Source organism: Pinus tabuliformis, chromosome 6 (genome assembly GCF_031772625.1).
Source record: "Pinus tabuliformis cultivar Carrire ecotype Pingquan chromosome 6, CPIR1, whole genome shotgun sequence".
Classification (NCBI taxonomy): Eukaryota; Viridiplantae; Streptophyta; class Pinopsida; order Pinales; family Pinaceae; genus Pinus; species Pinus tabuliformis.
The window spans coordinates 347174079-347195166 of NC_142292.1; the positions used below are offsets into that span (position 1 = coordinate 347174079).

Genomic DNA, 21088 nt, shown 5'->3' on the forward strand with positions numbered 1-21088 from the left:
TACTCTAATATGGGCCTTTTGGCCCCCCCCTTATACCCCTAGGTAGGATCCCATCATTCCACCCCCCTTAGAAAGCTGCTTCCCTCAATGCTTGTTGTTCGAAGGTACAACCATAAACTAGGGTCCCATGGATGAGTGTTGGTGTCAATGCTGAAGTAAGCTAAAGAGCTAGGGTCCCATGGATGAGTGTTGGTGTCAATGCTGAAGTAAGCTAAAGAGCCAGGATCCCATGTACAAGTGCTAGCCACAATGTTGAGATAGTACACCAAGTTCCACCATTCACCTGGGTCCCATTTACGAATGCTAACTGCCATGCTGAAGTAGCCAATGTCCCATGTGCAAGTACTAACTTCAATACTGATGTAATCCAAGGAACTCATTCATAAACTAACGTCCTAGACTCCTAGGCCCAAGAGCTCATCTTGACTCCCCAGTGGATATACCTGAAATCCAGACCTAGCTAAGAATGGTACTTCAAATGCCTATCACAGTCATATGGATTGAAAATTGAAATATGTAGATCCATCCATGTCCAAAAAATTGCCCACATAATTATAAAGGGCCATATGTGGATCTGGAAGGCACACTACTATTGTAAAATAGGCAAGCTGAAAAGTGGTAGTCATAATTTGCTCGACTTCCTACAACAATGTTCTCCACATAAGCTGGAGTAGAGTTCAAATAGAAGCTGGAAGTAGTCTGTTTTCCCAAATATTACAACTTCCCCTATATCATTCCTCACAAGCTTTCTCTAAATCGTACCAGCCATAAAATATGTCGTTTGTATATTCATCTTCAATATCACTCCAAATTTCCAACAAATGGATTTCTTCATAGGCTTCCCATATTTTTTGTATTTGATGCTCCTTTTGTAGTTGCACTACACAAATTTGTTTAGGAGGTTCAAAGCTTGCAATTTATAGAAAAAGTTTCTTCTTTTTTGGCCCAAAGAGCTCCTATACCACTTATTATGTGCTTGGATATTAAAATGCTTTTACATATAAGATATCCAAGAATAAGATAGAGAATCCCCTTTACTTGATTATATCAAAATTACCCTTAAGGTAGGGCAACACCTCACTATGATCCTCCTATGTAAGGAATGCACCCCTGTTCACTTGCCTCCTGAGGGTGTGCGACATCTCAATGAGCCAAGGTCAAAATACACTACTCCAGATCTCTTATAAGGAGGACTTCATCCTTGTTGATAACTAAAAAGATAATTCTAATCATAACAACCTTTTAACTACTTAGTGGACCTTCCTTAATGAGGTCCCATTACATTTATTCAATACTAATGACCATAGTGGACTGTATTTAATAATAACAAACATTGTTCCTGTGTTATTAATCTACTATGGACCCTTGGGCCCCTGATCACACCCCCAGGGAGGATCCCAACACTTAAAATATGCTCACTTTGTTTTAAATGGGAAAAATGCTTACCCATCTTTGTAGCAGATTATTTTAGAAATCCATTGGAATTGAAAATGCACCTTTTAATGTTTTCTCATTGTATTTTGTTGACATGTTTTAAATCTAGTACTAGACATTTGTGAAACATAAAATTCTTTCTAAGGCCCTGTGTTGATTCCTGTTTCGGACAAGAGTTACTCCAGAAAGTACAGAACATGAAGAGATCAACATGCCAAGTATGCTATCCCTAAAATTTGAGTGTTCGATTTCAGTTTGTAGCCACTATATCTACATGCACGGTTTCCCTTTTCTTTTCTGAGTTGTTTTGAATGAAACCATAAAGTGGTTGACACTGCCATTGTTCTCTGCCAGTGTTTCAAAAGTCCAGGTTGCTATAATGCAGTGGTCTCGGGTAGCCACAAATCTTTGATTGAGTGCAGAGTGCAGTGCTCAAGTTGTGGCATATTATATCAAACTTTCAATGCTATCATTGGTTTCTTCTATATTTGTATCCTTTAAACCTTTAACAAATTGTAGATGTGTGTGTTGTGTGGTTTGCCTTAAAAGTTAGCTACTCCTTTCTTCTCAATTCTACAATTATCAATTAGCAGAGATAATAAGATATTCTAGTGAACATCAGCAATAACTTGGTGCCTTGCCTATATATCTTCAATTCCTTTTCTAGTTCTAAATGTTAGTATTTCATACCAAAGATATTTTGCTCACAGCAAGGCACTAGGAATGCACTACAAGTTCTAAGCACTCCTCAATGGACGTTAATATCCAGTCCAAATTGAGCATTCCTTTTCTAGTCTATTGAGATAGTACCACTTACTAAAACTCATTTTTTGTTGTCTGTCTCATACTTTTCAAGCTTGAAATATAGATAGTTTCTAATTTCTCATTTTTTATCCTTGGTTGCATGTCTGTTGTTCGTTATTCTTTTTTCTTGTTGCTCATGTACTGAGTTTAACGATTTAAGATTGATGCTTTTCAGGTTCGGTTGCATTTGCTGACTGCAGTGACAAAGTGCTTTTTCAAGAGGCCTCCAGAAACCCAGAAGGCATTAGGGGATGCCCTGGCAGCTGGGTTGGCTGATGCACATCAGGTTGTGTACTTTTTTGGCATAGCTTCTTATGTTTCTTGTAATTTTGTGATTGAAGAACAACCAATGTTAAATTTAAGTTCATAAATATACTCCTTCGTAGGCTAGTTATCAAGTTCACATGAGTCTAGACTAGTAAATTAAGCACATGTGAGTTAATTAGGGATTAAGACATGCTCTTGTAGTGTTGGAGTTCTACTGTTATGTCCAGACTTCTATCCAAAGCAATGGATATAAGGCCATTTTCCATTATGAAATTCTCTTTTGTGGAGCTCAAGACACAAAATGACAATGCAAGGCTGTGAGAAAGAAGTTCTGCTTTGTGAGAGAAAGGGTTGTTAACCCCGAGATTGCCTCCATAACTGGAGGGTTAAGATCAAGCGAGATTCCTTCAGGCTGGTTCCATTTCAGAGGCTTCCAGTGATTCAAAGTGATTAGAGGCCATTTTAGAGTCAGTTTCACCATATCCAAAGTCAGTTGTTTATAATTATTAGGCAGGTTTGCGTGGTAACAAGGTGAAAGCATGAAACAAATGAACAATAGAATTGTTTATTAATAATAAGGGGCCATTTAAATTTATTGAGACTCCTAAATTAAAACTTTAGGATAACTTAGAAGATTATAAAATAAAAATAAACAATATTAAGCTTTATATAAAATGATAGGCCAGTGAGAAAGGATTATGTTGAAAATGATGAGGACATGGAGGATGGTAACTGAAGGGCAGAAGCCCTAGTTCAACCAGAAATTTACCCAGTTATCTGAGCACATTCATTCTTCTGCTTGATCAAGATCGTTTGAGGGAAAATCCTTTTTTCATGTCATGTTAAATCTAAGGATTAGTCCCTTTCGGAATTTACTACTAGGCAGACATCTTGAGGGATAGAATTGAACTGATTTGCTGAAGATCAAAAGAATTTTATGACTAAATCCTTAAGCCCTCGCTACTCATGCAGCTCACACACTTTGTTAACCTAGGCACTATTAATATGTTTGTTACTGCAAAATCTAGCACCCTAGGGGTAGACCATACCAGATCCTTGGCAACAATGGGATCCACCACCATTGTCACCTTAGCAATGAACCCCCCTGCTGTTTTGTGGGCAGATGTTATCCACAAGGGAGGCTTCCCCGGAAAGACTTAAAGGGATCCTAGGTCTAAAGGCTCTCGAAGGAGCTAGCAATTTTTTTTACACCCTTTAATAATTTTCAATAAAGTATGGCTCCTGGAGGGATGTAGTGAGGTCAAAGAACTGATGGGTCAAGATAGAATTTGGAGAATGCTCAAGCAGATTCCCAAATACATGCTACTCTGAATTTAATGATTTACAATAAGTATAAAGTGATGGACAATGGATGATCAATGCCTTGGCTCATTAATGAATTTCAGGGCATATGGAGTCTGACAAGGGGCGAGTCAATAGTTGAAGACCTTGAATGGAGAGGGAAGGAGAGAGATATTTACTCAAACTAACCCTAGAGACTTTCCAAAATAGGAGATATAAGGTCAAGGAATGCAATCTAGTTTCCTTGATGGATACTTGATGACAAAATTTGCTATGATGAAAATAGAGTTCATAAGAGAGGGTGCAATTTTTAATATTGCACATGACAAACCCTATTTCAATAATTGCAGAAAAATGGAAGATAATTCTCACGATAAAATAGCACAATTCATTTAAGCATCACTTCATCAATCCAAAGAAAGTTCTTCCATTCAAAAGATATCTTCCCCAAGACAATTTTTCTCACTTGAAATATCCAAAGCCAAAATTTACAAGGAAAAATTGCAGAAATTTCAGATTGCTATGGGATTTCTCCCCATATACTCCATGAGAAAATGAGAGGAAGTGCACCTCTACTTATAGAGATGGTACTTCAACTTTCCTCCTAATAAAATACTATTTTTCTTATCTAAAACCCCCTAATATAGCCCAAGGAGGGGCAGAAGGCCCTCTCTACAAATTAATTAATCCAAAATACTACAAATTGGGGCTTTTAAAGCCACATGTACAAAATATATGGGCATAAGCCCTTGAAGGGTGTTCCTTTCCCACAAATGAATTGAAAATAAGGGGTGCTGGTGCAACATCCAGGCTCCAAAGGCCCTTCAAAACCATAACTTCATCCATAAGCCTTTGAATTTGTCATCCGTCAACCACTAAGCAACCTCTAATGCGGGCACACAAGCCCCCCAAGTGGCCTCCAAGATGGATACCAAAGCATACTTAGTTCCCAAAAGAGGACACTCCATGAAAGCAACTCACAATGCTCGTAAAAGGGTCCTCTAGAGTGGGTGCAAAGGCCACGAATCCACAAGAAACCTTCAAGCAACCCTTAAACCAATTGTGTTACCCTCCAATTGGGAACACAAACCCCAAAAAAGAGGGGTTTGTGGGGGTGGTGGATAACCTCTTCTCCAAGTTCCCTTTAATGCTGACTTCTGCCACAAGGAAAGAACATAATGACCCAATTCTTCCTTCACATGCTGACCATAGGGGCTCCAATCATGGGTGGGTGATTACTCAAGACAAATATATTAGTATTCGGAAGAACCCCTTTAAGTTGGGCTCGTTCATATCACAACATTTGAATTTCTTCACTTGTAAGTCAACGCCCTAATATCAATTGCAACACCCAACAAGTCAACCTAGCAATTTTCTCACAAAGTTGCAATTCAATTCTTATATTTGGACCACCAATGAGGTCGACCTTAGATTTTACACCAATTTTAAGACAATAAGACAGGTTGGGTCCAACAATATATTTGTATTTATTAGGGCACATAAGTCGGCTTGTTGCTGCCTTAATCCACACCTAGGATTATCGTGTAGAAAGTCCTTAAATCCACTTGGTGTGGCGTTGGGGGAAAGTTTCGAGTTGAGGCTGTAACTCAATTCTCATCTCCTCAATTTAGACTTACTCCTAGCGAAGCTAAGGGGGGTGGACCCTAAAAATATCTAAGGTTTAGCTAGCTCAAAGCTAGCAAGTCAGTATTTTAGGAGTTAATACTTCAAATATGTAAGATCAATTACAATTACGGGCTTAGTGAGCACATGCATCCATAAATATAGCAAAATAAGATCAGTGCCTAAATATAACTACTTGCCTAGGATATTCCATGTGAAAATATAACTTTGCAAAACAACTTGGAAGGAAACAAAATGCCACAAGAGAGATGCTTCCAAAATTAATGCTGGCAAGTAATAACTTTAGCAAGTGCAATAAATGAAATAAGTGCTCATCAACTTGAAAAAATGTTAAAGTGATATATGCTTGAAAGTAAGTAAGATCTTGTTGAAAAAGTAACTAGGTTCGGTCATCATACTTATCTTTGTACTTATGTCATTATGTATATTTTATGTATCAAGTAAAAGAAGAAAAAAAATATTGTTTTTCAAGCATGGGTTTCATGCTGCATTTAATGGTCATCTAGGTCAAGCATGCATTTCGTGCTCCTAGGGTTTCTCATGAGTCATGAGTCAAAATAATCATTGTCATATGTAAAATACCCTTTTGGAAAATTTGCATCAAGAAAGAAATATTGTTTTTGAATCTATAAAGTCAATTTGGACTCCCAAGACCAAGTCGGTCCAGGCAGTGAAAGTTGGCATAGAAGACGCTGTTCAACCCCCCCTTGAAAAGGGTATAAAAAGAAAAAGTCTTTGACTCATTTTGGCAATCTATGAAGCATAAGTTTCTGCAATAAGAAGAAGGAAAAACAAGAGCGAAGAGCAAGAAGGCAAGGAGAAAAGACCAAGTGAAGGAAGGAGACCCAAAATTGACCTATTTCTTTCCACACGTGCGAAAATATAGGGTTTCTGGGCTAATTGCAGGACTGAGAGTTGTAGGACGAAGTTGCAGACCTAAAGTGAACACTGAAGCTTTGATTGGAGTTGACTTTGAAGAAGTTGACCTTCGTTGACTTTGGAAGACCTTGTCATGTTTGGAGGAGATTATTTGGATGGCTGACTTGGGGCTTGAGTAAGTCATGGACTTGGTCTTTGGGTCTTGGAGGTCTCATTTTGATCTGATTCTATAAGAAGAGGATTGTTTGGGTTTTCCCCAGTCGTGGGGTTTTTCCTTGGTGTGGAACCTATATCTTGTGTTCTTTGTGTTTTGTGATCTTCATGTTTTGATAATTGGTTGATGAAGAAGTAAAACAAAATAATAAAATGCCAACTAATATCACAAGTAATTATCAAGTAAGGACAATCAACATTATTCTATAAATGCCTTGATTTTCAAACATGGTTTTAAAGCTAAGGTGAAGAAGAAGGCAGTTTGAAGATCACTATTGTTGGCATAATTGATACCTCTACAACAAGTTCCTTCATCAAAGACTATGATAAGGAAGCCAAAGTACTCCTGTACAATATAATAAGGAATTTGAGTTTTGAAGATCAAAAGTTTTGTTCTTATGCAATCAAGAAGAACGAAGAAAGGCCGAATTTGAAGGAGGATTATAAGATCAAAATTCTAGTAATATGAGTATACCGAGTAAGATCAAATCCCGAAGCAATTAAGGACGGTTAGAAGATATGCAAGGTCTGCAAAGTCACTACAAATAATGCAAGCATGACAATATGATCCAAGTACCCTTCATCTGAGTTAAAGTGAGATATGATAGATAGCCATATACTTGAAAGAATGATAGTGATCCGAAGTCATCATAAGATCTAAAGTAAGGATTGATACAAGCTATTCTGTGATTCGAAAAAAGCATAACATCACAGTAGTACGAGCTACACCATAAATGATACAAATTCTCTCAAGATTTTTTTTGAAAGATCAAGTTCTTTGGGAGTAAGCTAGGTTTTGTAATCTAGTCATACTCATGGAGAGCTTGCTCTTACAATGAGGCCACTATGAGAAAGGGATCATCTTGATCAAGAAATCTCATAGAAATGTAGTCCTCATGGATGCCGAGTAGGCCTAGTAAGGATACAAGAAGAGGACAATCATCCAAGTACAAATTTTGAAGGACTATAAGTCTGCTCGGAGAGGTTGGGATTTGAGTTTTAGGGACTTATCTTTGAAGGACATTTGGCTAAGGTCTAGAAGGCTGGTTCTGAGGAGAAGAAAGAAGATTCTCACAGTCTAGAAGGGACAAAACTTCAATATAATTGCAAGTTGAGGGAAGGACTTATTTTGGAGGCCGGGATGCCTTCCAAAACTAGGACACATCTCTGTGTGGCAACTACTCAGGAAGAGGGTCCTTGTTGAGGACTTCTTGTTGTGTTTTGCAAGTACAAGAAAGCCCTAGACATGGCTGAATATTGCAAGCTCAAGAATTGTTTAGAAGGTAGATTTACAATAACTCTCTTTGTACAGTGAGTGCAAGAGTTGGCTCACTATTGTGTGGGCAAATTTGTGAAAACCCTAAGGATAGTGAAACAATGGACATTCACTATCAAGTGGGTTGTGCTTATGATAGTAATCTTGGAGAAGCTAGGTCACTATTAAAAGACAATTTGATTGGTGCCCTAAGGACTATCGATTTGAAGCAACAATAGGACAGTTAGAGGGATAAGGACAATCATCTAAGAGGTAGCTAGAGGACTGACAAGAAGGATTATTTAAAGACCCTTGGAATTGGCTAATTTGGAAAAGATGAGAATAGCAACTAGAGGGCAAAATTATTTGTGACTATGGAACTGTGTTGACTGATAAAAACTGATTGGAAAAATCAACCAAGTTGTGTTCAAAACGATGGATTGGCTAACCTTGTGATAATCATTCTGTTGAAGAACTATATGATGGACTATCTTCAAGGCAGAAAGTAGTGCAGGAAGTGGTGATGGACATGGTTGAGGATGTTGTAGGCGAAGACCTCAAGTACATGATAATGATCTATTAGGACGCAGATTTGGAGCCCTAAGAGTTGCAAGATGAGCAATCTATGTGATAAGAGGGTTGGTTGAGGAAGCTACAATTATAACAAGTTGCTGATGTAAGGGAAGTATGAGTACTTTTAAGACAAGCCTAGGCTTGTTGATGAATTCTCCTTGGTTGAGAGGGAGTGAGCATGGATTTCTCCTCTCAGGTTGAGAGGGAGTAAGGTTGGACACTGGTTCTCCTTGTGTCATGTACTAGGCCAGGACTAATAGCCGTAAGTCTAGTACATGCATCACAAATAGGGAGAATGATGATTTGAATTAGCATGGTTCTCCTTGTGTTAGGTATTGTGACAGATTAGGACTGATATCCTAAGTCAAGGACATGGATAAGGAGAATGGTGGATTGGATAAGCATCTTGGACAAACATTCTTGAATCATGTACTATGATGGATTAGGATGGAGATCCTAAGTCAAGTACATAGACTTGGATAAGAATGGTTCGATGGAAAAACATTTCCTTGAGAGAAATGGTCCGGTAAAAGATATACTCCGTGTATCCTAGGTGGATACCTTGGTGAGGTGGTGTGGTGTCCCATGGAATGTCTCCCAGCATTGTGCTATGATCTTGCGAGAGATGGAGTGTACCTGTCAAGGCCTTGGTAATGTAAGAATGCTGGCTATGATGATATTTTGATGCTTATCAATTTGGATCCCTTATGAGAATATTTAAACTTGAGATGGACCTGTTGAGTCATTATGAATACCTCCCTAGTTAAGAGGGAGTGTTGGAAAAGGAACTAGGTTCGGTCTTCATAATTGTCTTTGTACTTATGTCATTATGTATATTTTATGTATCAAGTAAAAGAAGAAAGAAAATTTTGTTTTTTCAAGCATGGGTTATATGTTCCATTTAATGGTCATCTAGTTCAAGCATGCATTTCATGTTCCCAGGGTTTGTCATGAGTCAAAAGAATTATTGTCAATTTGGACTCCCAAGACCAAGTCGGCCTAGAAGAAGCTATTCGACCCCTTGAAAAGGGTATAAAACGGTAAAGTCTTCGACTCATTTTGGCAATCTATGAAGCACAAGTTTGATTTGCAATAAGAAGAAGAAAAAACAAGAGCTAAGAGCAAGAAGACAAGGAGAAAAGACCAAGCGAAGGAAGGAGACCAAAAATGACCTATTTCTATCCACATGTGCGAAAATATAGGGTTTCTGGGCTAATTGCAAGATTGAGAGTTGCAGGCCGAAGTTGTAGTCCTGAAGTGAAGGCCAAAGCTTTGATTGGAGTTGACTTTCAAGAAGTCGACCTTGTCTTGTTTGGAGGAGATTATTTGGAGGGTTGACTTGGGGCTTGAGGAAGTCTTGGACTTGGTCTTTGGGTCTTGGAGGTCTCATTTTGAGTTGATTCTATAAAAAGAGAATTGTTTGGGTTCTCTCCACTTGTGGGGTTTTGCTGTGGCATGGAGCCTATATCTTGTGTTCTTTGTGTTTTGTGATCTTCATGTTTTGATAATTGGTTGATGAAGAAGTAAAGCAAAATAATAAAATGCCAACTAATATCACAAGTAATTATCAAGTAAGGAGAATCAACATTAATCTATAAATACCTTGATTTTCCAACAAATCTACCCAAGATAAAAGACAAATCCTGAATGTAAGCACATAAGACACAAATTAAAATGATGATGCTACTTGATGGTGTACTTGTTTTGTAATGTGATGAGATTTATCTTGGTTTATTTTAAATTACCTAAGCTTTAAAACATGTTTTAAAGAACTTCTTGACGAGAATGCGATCAAGAAAAATTAATCCTGAAGATCCTCAAGGTGTAGAATAGTGCAGGAAGAGTAAACTCCAAGAGGAAGTTGGTGCAAGGATAATGAAAGAGCCACTCTCACTTCTAGAAAAGAAATAAATGCCTGCCTCATCACTAGGTATACTTTCATTATGTTTGTTTACTTTGCTACTATTGCTCTTGCTCTTGCTCTTGTTCTGGGATCAACAAGTACATTTGATGAATGTGAGAACCAGGTCCTTTGTATCAAGTTTGAGGAAGGTGTCAAGCCATCCCATGAATTGAGTGGACATGAAGTGGACAAGAGCTCAAGACTTCTGCAAAGAAGTTGGAATTAGGAAAGAGACCATCCTACTATATAACCCAGAACAAAATGGGCACTTAAGGATCTTTGACTTCCCTGTCTACTTTCATGTGCCAAAGGAAAAGAGTACCAAGCTGGAAGCTTCAGGTAAGAAAGGTATGATTGTTGGTTATTGTGAAAATTCTAAAGCTTATAAAATATATGTACCTGGACAAAGAAATATAGAGTTTAGCAAAGATATAACATTTGATGAAGATGCAACTCTTTGAAAAGCCATAGACACTCCTCCTCCTGCTAATGTTGAAAGACAGGATGATGCCTTGGATGCACAAGAAGATCCCAAGCTTGAGCTTGATCTTGTTGATGAACCCATGGATCCCATGGACTCCTTGGATCCTTCTCCATGTGCTAGAAAAAGATGATTATGGTTTCGTGACACTTTATAGGATGTTGATAGACATGCTGCTCCTAGAGGAACCTTCAGAGAAAGTAAGAAACCATGCCGATTCCAGGGATATGTTGTATCCATGAGCAACATTATTCAAGTTGAACCATGCACTTTTGAAGAAGCTGTGAAGGCTCAAGCGTGGAAATATGCAATGACTGAAGAATATGAGTCCATCATTCATAATGATGTATGGGAAGTAGTTACAAGATGCCAAGGTAAATCTGTTGTGTGGGTTCTAAATGGTTGTATAAAATTAAACATGGTGCTGATGCCAGTATTGAAAAATATAAAGCTAGATTTGTGGCTAGAGGGTTCTCTCAGAAAGAGGGAATAGACTATGATGAAATCTTTGCACCCATTGTCCATTATACAACCATCTGATCTATTGTGGCTCTAGCTGCTAGCTAAGGATGGTCCCTTCACCAAATGAATGAGAAGATTTCTTTTCTGCATGGCTTCCTCAAGGAAGAAGTATTTGTGGAGCAACCACAAGGATTTAAAGTACATGACCGGAAAACTCGTGTTCAAACTGAAGAAAGCCCTCTATGGTTTGAAGCAAGCTCCAAGAGCTTGGTATGCTTGCATTGGTAGCTTCGTGATGAAGCTTGGTTTTACTAGAAGTAATGTTGATCCAAATATTTACTTCAAGACAATCCAAGGTGTGCCTTTTGATTTTGGTATTATATGTTTAAGATTTATTTCTGACTGGTGGTGAACCACTTATCCTCCAGTGTAAGAGGGAGTTAGCTTCTGAATTTGAAATGAACAATATTCATTTGATGCACTACTTTTTGGGTCTTGAAGTATGGCAAAGACTTGTTGAGATTTTCCTTTCTCAAGGAAAACATGTTGTCAAGCTACTGGAATGATTTGGTATGACATAATGCAAGTCCACGAATTCTCCAATGGAAATGAATTTCAAGAAGCTATGTGGTGAAGCTGTTGGTCTTGATTTGGCAAATCCTTCTAAGTACTGTCCACTGATTGCGACACTTATGTTCTTAGTGAACACTAACTGGACATATGTTATGCAGTCAATAATCTGAGCCAATATATGATTAGGCGATCACATGCAAACTAGATTGCTGCAAAGCATGTGTTGATATACCTGCATGGGACCATCAATCTTGGATTGAGATATATTGCTAAAAATGTAAGACTTCATGGATATACTGATGTTGATTGTGCTGGTAACTTTGTTGATAGAAAGAGAACTTCTAGGTGCTTCTTTAGCTTGGGATTTGCCAAGATCTCTTGGATGAGTAGAAAGCAGAAGTCTGTTGCACTAAGTATAGCTGAAGCTGAGTACATTGCTACTAGCATGGCTAGCTGTGAGGTAGTATGGATGAGGAAGCTCTTTGGAGAGCTATTTGAGCAAGTTCCAAACACAACAGTTATATATTGTGACAATAAGAGTGGGATTCGTCTTATGTTCCATGACAAGTCCAAGCACATTGAGATCAAATATCACTATATCCAGGGTATGGTGCAGAGAGGAGCAGTGAGGCTCCATCATATTGTGATTGATGATCAGATAGCTGACATTCTTACCAAGCCTTTACTGAAAGGAAAGTTCTTGGTTTTTAGAGAGCAACTTGGACTTATGGATGTGACCCTTCTGGGAAGCGATCACAGTTGATCAAGAACACTAGGTTGCCTTCTCCCCTGTCAGAGTTCACATGATTAGGGAATGATGCAAAAATCTTGAGGATGAGGGACCTCTTATGTAGTGTGTGCCACAAGAGTAGGCCTCAGTATGCATCTGACGCACAGTCTAAGACGTGGGAAGAACCACCTATCTGGCCAATAGGTGTAGTGAGACTTGTCTGTGTGACTTGTCTAGGATGCAGGTGTTCCACCACTTGACATTTAATGAGACTTGGATGTGCGAGATCCTTGTCATGTGTTGACAAGTGGATCCACCCAAGCAGTGATGAGCTTTGGATGTGCGAGATCCTTGTCATGTGTTGACAAGTGGATCCCCCAAGCAGTGATGAGCCTTGGATGTGCGAGATCCTTGTCATGTGTTGACAAGTGGATCCCCCCAAGCAGAGATGAGACTTGGTTGTGCGAGATCCTTGTCATATGTTGGCAAGTGGCATTGCCCCAAGTGAATATAGGGTGATGGATGAATTTCCCCTACGATGATTCTTCTTCATTAGAGTGAGACATCGTTGTTCCAGATTATACAAAGCAAAGATGAACAAAGATGAGCAGAGAAAGCAAAGATATTTTTTTGCAGAAAGAAATTCCTCCCTAGCTGAGAGAGTGTTAAAAATTGACAGCTCAGGGATGAATTTATAAAAATAGAATTTCTAAAAATATAGAGTCTAAAAATAGAAAGTCTCAAGTATGATTTTCCAAAAATAGTAAATCACCTTGAATCAATTGTTAATCAAGCATTGTTGATGGAAAATCCCTTTTGATCATCAACCAATCCTAATAGCAATGTTTTAAAACTCCGACTTGGGTTCGGAACTGGCCGAGGGTCGGCTCTGACTTCGACTCCGACTCGGTATTGACTCAGCCGATTTGATTTCTATGACTCGGTCGTTGTAAAAAATACATTAAATATATTTTTTTTAATGAAAAAACATAATTTTAAAGATTTTCATTCATGTTTCCAAACCCAAAGCATTAGAATATAGAGAGAAGACAACATATGATTAAAGTAGGCTCATGAATATATCCATTATATCAAAATAGCACCCAATGCACTGTCCAATACATACATGATATAGAGATCAAAACAAAAGCACATAACCAAGGAAGCTCTAAATGGCCTCTATAACAAAAGTAAATTGTAAAACATCACTAGTCACCAGTGCTACTGGCTACTGCTAGAGAAGCCAACATCATCTAGCTTAGATTCTGAATCAGATTCAGACAGGGAAACCCATGGCTCCTCCTCGTCATCACCATCTCCAACTGCAACTGTAGAAGTAGTAGCACTAGCATGCGCAACAACGGCACGCTGAGAGAGATGAGATATGCGCTTCCGTCATGGATGAGTAGAGGAAGTGCCTGCAACTGGAGGACTTGGGGCTGGGCCCGGTACAAGTAGATCTGTATTCAATTGAACATTATGTTCAACTAATGCCTCCATCTGTAAATCCAAATCAAGACCATATCCTCATTAGAATCAAACTCTGCTGGATGACTCTCCACTACTCAATCTGATGTTGGATCAATATCTTCCAACACAATGGGATCTGTATCAGGTCTTTTGTTTAGCAATTGGTTGCGTCTTAGTCAGAGGTTGTATTGGACATAAACTAGATCATTTAACCGTTTTTGTTCTAAACAATTTCTCTTCTTCGTGTGAATCCTCTCAAAGACAGACCAATTGCGCTCACACCCAGTAGCACTGCAAGTTTGACTCAAAATACAGATTGCAAACTTCTGCAATTGAGGACAATGGCTACCAAAAGCCTCCCACCATTGTGCTGCAAAAAACATAGTTGTGTAATGAGTTAGCTCAACAAATTATATCCAACTTTCAAATTATAAACAATTTAACAAAATAAGAATTTGAAAATTGAAATTTTTGTTTACCTGGCTCATCTGCTTCCCTTGCAATCCTTGCTAGGTTCTTGCCAAAGGTACCTATGGCTCTACTGAAACAAGTGATCTGTCGGTGTATCTCCAGCTGATCACTCTCCTTAGGGACCATGCGGTCAATGCATTCAATCAATCCATCTCTAACCTCCCTAGTCAAAGCTTTCGCCTCCAGAGCTTTATATTGATACCTTGGGTTCAGGAAAAACCCAACTGCATGTATAGGGAGATGGAGTTGATTGTTCCATCCTTGATCAATGATTTCTCAAATGGGTCCATACTTAGCCACTCTATCCTTATATACTGCCTTTGTTTGCTCCTTTGCTTGATCCATAGCCTCATAAATGAAGTCCATAGCCAATCTTTCCCCATCCACCAACTACAACACCTTAACCAGTGGCTCAACAACCTTCACAATCTCTTTTGCCTTTTCCCAAAATATTTCTTCATTAACCTTCTTTCTCACATCTTTGCCATCCTGTAATGACCAAAAGTCATATACGCAGTAGAAATATTTAAAATACTTCGTAAACAAAGACATACATCATAGGACAATAATTGTAATTGTATATTGAATAAAAGAATTGATGTAGGATGAGTACAAATGAGAATGAGGGTCCTGTATATATAGCCATGTAAGTACCCTTTCACTAACAAACATGTCTCTAAGAAACGCCTTTTCATTATTAACTAACTAACAATTAGTTAATTTACTTATTATTTATTATTATATTTATATTATTATGATTATTATTTATTATCTATTTTTATTTATTTTTACATAATTTATGTTCATAACATTGCCTTCTCCTTCAAAAAGCTTTGTCCTCAAAGCTTGTTGATGAAAGGGCTTGATCTCTTTTCTGCTACGAATGTCTTCTGCTTGATCTCTTTTTCTGCTACAAATGCCTTCTCGTCTCGGAACAATCATCTTTGTCGATACAAGTTGATATGATCCTTGGAGTGATATATAAAATTGTCATACTGAGAATGGATCAGACCATCCTAGATTAACCTTCTGTAGAATCTTCTGATCCCTGGAACTTTGTAACGAATTGTTATCAGTAGACTGAATTGAGCTCGCTTCAGTGTTCTTTGTAACATAAGTTTGTTGTTTATGTTCTGAGTGATACTGATTTGTAGATTGATTAAGGTGTCTACTCTTTTGATTCGGATGTAGATAAGGAGTTCTTCTCTTTATATATCTTTTATTTATAATATTTTTTTTCTTTTTGAAAAGTTACAACCCTAGTGAAATGTGGCTATTCACCTTTGGCATATATTATAAAATATATGTTCACTTATGTACTTTTGACTTGGTTAATGTTCTCCATGTAAAAAGTAAAACTTACCATTCACATAAAGAGATTTTGTATTCCTTTTGTTTTTCTTTTACTTTTAAAATACCACAGGAAATTACCATTGGTTTCTAAAACCACGGGCTTGTAAACCACTTAATGAAGAATCAAAATAATATTATCTACTCTTCACGTAAAAAGTATAACTTACCATTCACGTAAAGAGATTTTGTATTCCTTTTGTTTTTCTTTTACTTTTAAAATACCATGGGCAATTACCACGGGTTTCTAAAACCACGGGCTTCTCCACGTAAAAAGTAAAACTTACCATTCACATAAAGAGATTTTGTATTCCTTTTGTTTTTCTTTTACTTTTAAAATACCATGGGCAATTAACATGGGTTTCTATAACCACGGGCTTGTAAACCACTTAATGAAGAATCAAGATAATAGTATCCACTCTTCCTTCTCTTACTTCTCTTACGTATAGCTCTAAATATATTTGGAAAGATTCCCTCTTATCTTTATTATGCACTTTTTATCAATAATGTAGGACCTTTTTTATATATATGAATGTTCTCCTTAAAAATTTACATCGGACTATATCTATTTATTTATTTTTAAATCTTTATATGTACTTATATTATTTTATTTTTTTGAATTTGATTTTTTTCTATATATATTTTTTTAATCTTTTTTTTTTTTTTTTTTACTTTTGTTTTCTCTACATATATATTAATTTTTTTTTGCTGAATGGCCAAATGCTTGATAGTGAAATGGAGAAACTCCAAATTCTTGTAGTAAAACGCTTCAACAAGAACAATGTTGATGAATTTGATGGTCAAAGACCTGGATCAGAGGACACTCCTCTGTGCAACGGTTGAGCGACCAGAGGATCGAACCAATGTAACGACCAAAAGTCGTATACGCAGCAGAAATATTTAAAATACTTCGTAAACAAAGACATGCATCGTAGGACAGTAATTGTAATTGTATATTGAATAAAAGAAGATGTAGGATGAGTACAAATGAGAATGAGGGTCCTGTATATATAGCCAGGTAAGAACCCTTTCACTAACAAACATGTCTCTAAGAAACGCCTTTTCATTATTAACTAACTAACCATTAGTTAATTTACTTATTATTTATTATTATATTTATATTATTATGATTATTATTTATTATCTATTTTATTTATTTTTACATAATTTATGTTCATAACACATCCTGTTTGCGAGACCATTGACATTCATTCCATTCATCATTGGAAAACACCCTTTGCAAGTTTCTATGTTGGGAAAGCATAGATTGCAATGTCAAAAAATGAGTTGCAAATCTAGTGATGGTAGGTCTAATAATATACCTGCCCCCTAGGTGTTTCCTCATCAGGCTCAAAATCCATTAGTGATTGTAGATATATTTTGTTTTGCTTTTGGCATGCTCTACAATGTTCTTGACCCAATCTATTTTGCCAATATCCTCAAGCATGAGGTCTATGCAATGTGTAGCACATTGGGTCCAAAAGATGGTTTTGTGTTTTTCCTCTAACATTTTACCAGCAAGAACTAATTAGAAGCATTATATGTGATGATTTGAACAACATTAGTCACCCCCACCTCTTCTACAACCTCATCCAAAAGCTGAAACAACAAGTGTGCATCTTTCACCCTATTAGATGCATCAACTGATTTTAGAAACATGGTTCCCTGTGAGCAAAAGATAAGAAAGTTTATGATGATACGGTTCCTTTGATCAGTCCATCCATCTGAGATGATGGTACATCCTGTTTTTTCCCACGAGCTTTTGAAATCTTTCAAATATTCATCAATGGAGGAAACTTCTTTTGGCAAAAGAGACCCCCTTAACTCATGCATAGTAGGGCCTTTGAAGCCCTTTCCAGTAGCAAATATGGCATCAAACATAGGTTCATAATATATTGAACGAGAAGCATTGAAAGGGATATCAACATCATACCACCATCTAGCTATGTCACAGGTAGCCTCTTTCAATTCTTTCTTCCAATGGTCTTCTAAAGTGGGTTGCATTTGACCTCTATTAGCTTGAGGACCATGTGCACTATCAGAGGGAGAGGAGGGTGTGAAATAACTTTCATAGCGAAAGTGGTTGGATTCATTAGTGCAAGGGATAGATGAAGAGCCTTCATAATCAAAATTGGGCTTGGCAGCCATCATGTGTTTTATACTCCTCTTCCTCCCAATTTTAGGCTCTATTTATTGTTGCCTAGCTTTTTCTTCCTCAAACATCACAAATTTATCTAGCAACTCCTTCCTAATATCCCCAATTTGTTCTGATGGTGCTTCACATGAAGTAATTTGGCCTCTAACACCAACCAAGTGTTGTTTCAGCCTATGAATGTGTTGAATTTTCTAAGTCTATCTGTTAGAAAATTAATCTTTATTTTGTTGGTTTATTTCTTCTACTTGTAAATTCTGAACAAGTTATTTAAAACATTTAAATACCGAAATAAACACAATACAGTCACAACATCTACAGATCATCAGCTGAAAGAAAACAAACACACAAGTGACACTATTATTTTTGGACAAATGTCCCCGGAAAAACCCAATGTGGGAAAACCGATGCAACTATTCTGAGGGTTTATTATTATGCAATATTTCCTTGAGTACAACAGGGTGCCTAACCGGCTCACCCGACAAAGAAAAATACACGGCAACAATACCTCTCTATTTGGAAATAGGTATTCAGAAAACCTGTCCCACAAAACCCTCTCTGGCGACTCTGAAGCTCAGCGCTGGCCCTTCTAGCCTTTGCGTCAGCCTCCTGCTACACTGTGTCAACCCCATGATCCTCTGCGTTAGCCCTCTGACTCATTGCGCAGCCTCTGGGACCCTCTGCGTCACTCCAGCAACCTCTACGTGGATGATGCAGCCCCTCTGGGCTCTGCGCTCTCTCTGCTGGGCTCTACGTGGCCTGCTCCGGCTGCTCTCCCTCTCTGCTTCTGCGCTGGTCTCTTGGAACTGTCTCTGCCTCTCTGACTAGTACTCATTGCCCCTCGCTGCTGATCACTAATTCACTTTTGCTTAACCCCGCTCTAGCAAAATGAATGACTGATCACTTTGGTGTATCTTCCAATTGACCCTCAAGCCTCCTCTTATACTTTTCTCATTGGTCCTTCAACGACCGAGATTAAATCTCTAATCAACGACTAAGATTAGATTTGGCCTGATTCATGAATTTTGGAACCTTCTAACCCATTTTTATATTAATATCCGTTAATATTTTATTTTTCCTAAGTTTAGACTTAGGAACTTCATTAAAAATATTAATTATTTTAATATCTCCCAAACCAGGTACAATATGTCCAAACCATTTATGGGTCTTGGAGATCTCATGTGCTTTAGCCTCTTCGCCAATTTTCATGGCTAGATCACATCCAATGCTACCCCAAATCAACACTCCCTCTTAGCGATGAATGTGCTCTAGTAATACTCCACATTGAGCATCACCCTGATTATCCGGCACCGGTTCCTTTGCTAATGCTAGGCCTCCCTGCCCAACATCCTCTGCACTGCTGCATCGTGTACTGCTGCCCATGGCCCTGCCACTGCCACTGTTGCATCCGTACGACAACTCCCTATGCATCTGTGCTGCTGTTGGTCCATCCTCCCAGTAGTGCATTTGCACTGCAAACTCCTCTCATCATGCTACATCGTGCTATTGCATACTGCTACTACATTTCAACTCAGTTACTAAGAAGTAAGTAATTGATCCACCCTACTTCTGATATCCCTGTCAGGCTAGAAACACTCTCGATGTTGAAGCTCTCTCTGTCGCTAACAAGTGCTCCCTCTATTGACCTCTGCACTACTGCAACAACTCCCTGCATGTCGTGTCGTTACACACCTCTCTGTGCCATCTTGCACTGGTGCAACACTCCCGTACTTCTTGCACTGCTGCAGCCTGCTATCCTCGCGCTGTCCGGGGACTCTTGCACTGTAGCACTCTTTGCCGCTCCATCCGCATCTGTCTCTACCCACATCCGCTAGTCCTGCTACTCTCTCCTCAGGGCTCCCGTAGCAAGGTATAATCCAAGAGGTTGGGTACCTCAAGGATCCTGCCCCTCATCGCCTATGGTCCTCCTGACTACAGCTCGATGTCTTCCCACTTCTTCTCAAGTGGCACATGAGCACTCATGGCACAATCATCATCCTCCTCGACTTCTTTCTCCGCCTTCATTGGCGCTGCCTTAGACTGAGAAGCCTCTCCCTTGTTCTTCTTCTTCGGACACTGGTTTGCATAGTGACCCAGTTCCCCATAGTGGAAGCACTTGACCTTGGAGAGGTCCTTCTTCTTCCTCTTCTCTTGCTTTCCCATAGATGCCAGAGCCGCATCCTCTTCCTCTTCCTTCTTGATCTGGACTCCTTTGTTGCTACTTCTTGTCTTGGTTAGTCATCTGATCTTCTCTTGGCGAAGAGTCGCCCATAGTTCTAACCAATCTGGAAGACTCGCCTTGCCCGGTATGCTTTGGACAAATGTCTCCCACTCCTCGGAGACTGCTTTAAGTGCGGTCCTTACCATCAACTCTTGATTCGACGTAGCCCCTATGGAAGTCAGTTGGTCCCGGATCTCCTTCAACTGACCAAGGAAGAAATCTATCTGCTCCCCCTTCTGCATATGGTATGACCTTAGCTGATTCTCAAGGAGCATCTTCCTCTGCACGGAAGTATGCTGGTACAATGTCTTCAAGGTGTCCCACATCTCCTTTCCCGTTTCCTTCTCGGCAATATGTTGGACCACATGATCCTTGACCCCATCAAAGATGATAGATTTTGCCTTGGCCATTGCCTCCTCATACCTTTCATTAGCTACCGGGTCAATTGGGATAGCCATTACTCTTAAGGGGAAGCCCTTGATGCGATGTCTGTCTAGAATGGACAGGATCCTGGCCTTCCAGACCACAAAGTTGGATGCTTCGTCCAACCTATCCTGATCCCTTAGCCCATTCAAGACCATCTCTCTGCTCTTCTCTATCGACTCCTCCGAGTCTCTTTACTTCTCGCCTGGAAGTTCTCGGTTTGACTCCTGCTGAGTCTCTCTACTTCCCATCTGGAATTTATTGGTTCGACTCTTGCTGAGTCTCTCTACTTCCCGTCTAGAATTTCTCGGTTCGACTCGAGTTGAGTCTCTCTACTTCCCGTCTGGAAGTTCTCGGTTCGACTCCTTCGAGTCTCTCTACTTCTCGTCTGGAAGTTCTCTTCTGGACTCCCTCTGAGTCTTGATTTCCCTCCTGGAAATCCTTTTGCCAACCGTCAAGTTGCCCCACTCCGAAAGTCTGT

General features: G+C 38.9%; 1 protein-coding gene across 1 annotated transcript in view; it reads left to right on the top strand.

The window, feature by feature from the left end:
* The window catches only part of LOC149258727 (beta-adaptin-like protein A), a 312511-nt gene that overhangs the window by 183494 nt on the left and 107929 nt on the right, over window positions 1–21088 (top strand). The window contains exon 8 of the mRNA XM_089416040.1: window positions 2414–2524. Within this exon, the coding sequence (XP_089272166.1) occupies window positions 2414–2524 (111 nt within the window). The remainder of the gene's footprint in view (window positions 1–2413; window positions 2525–21088) is intronic.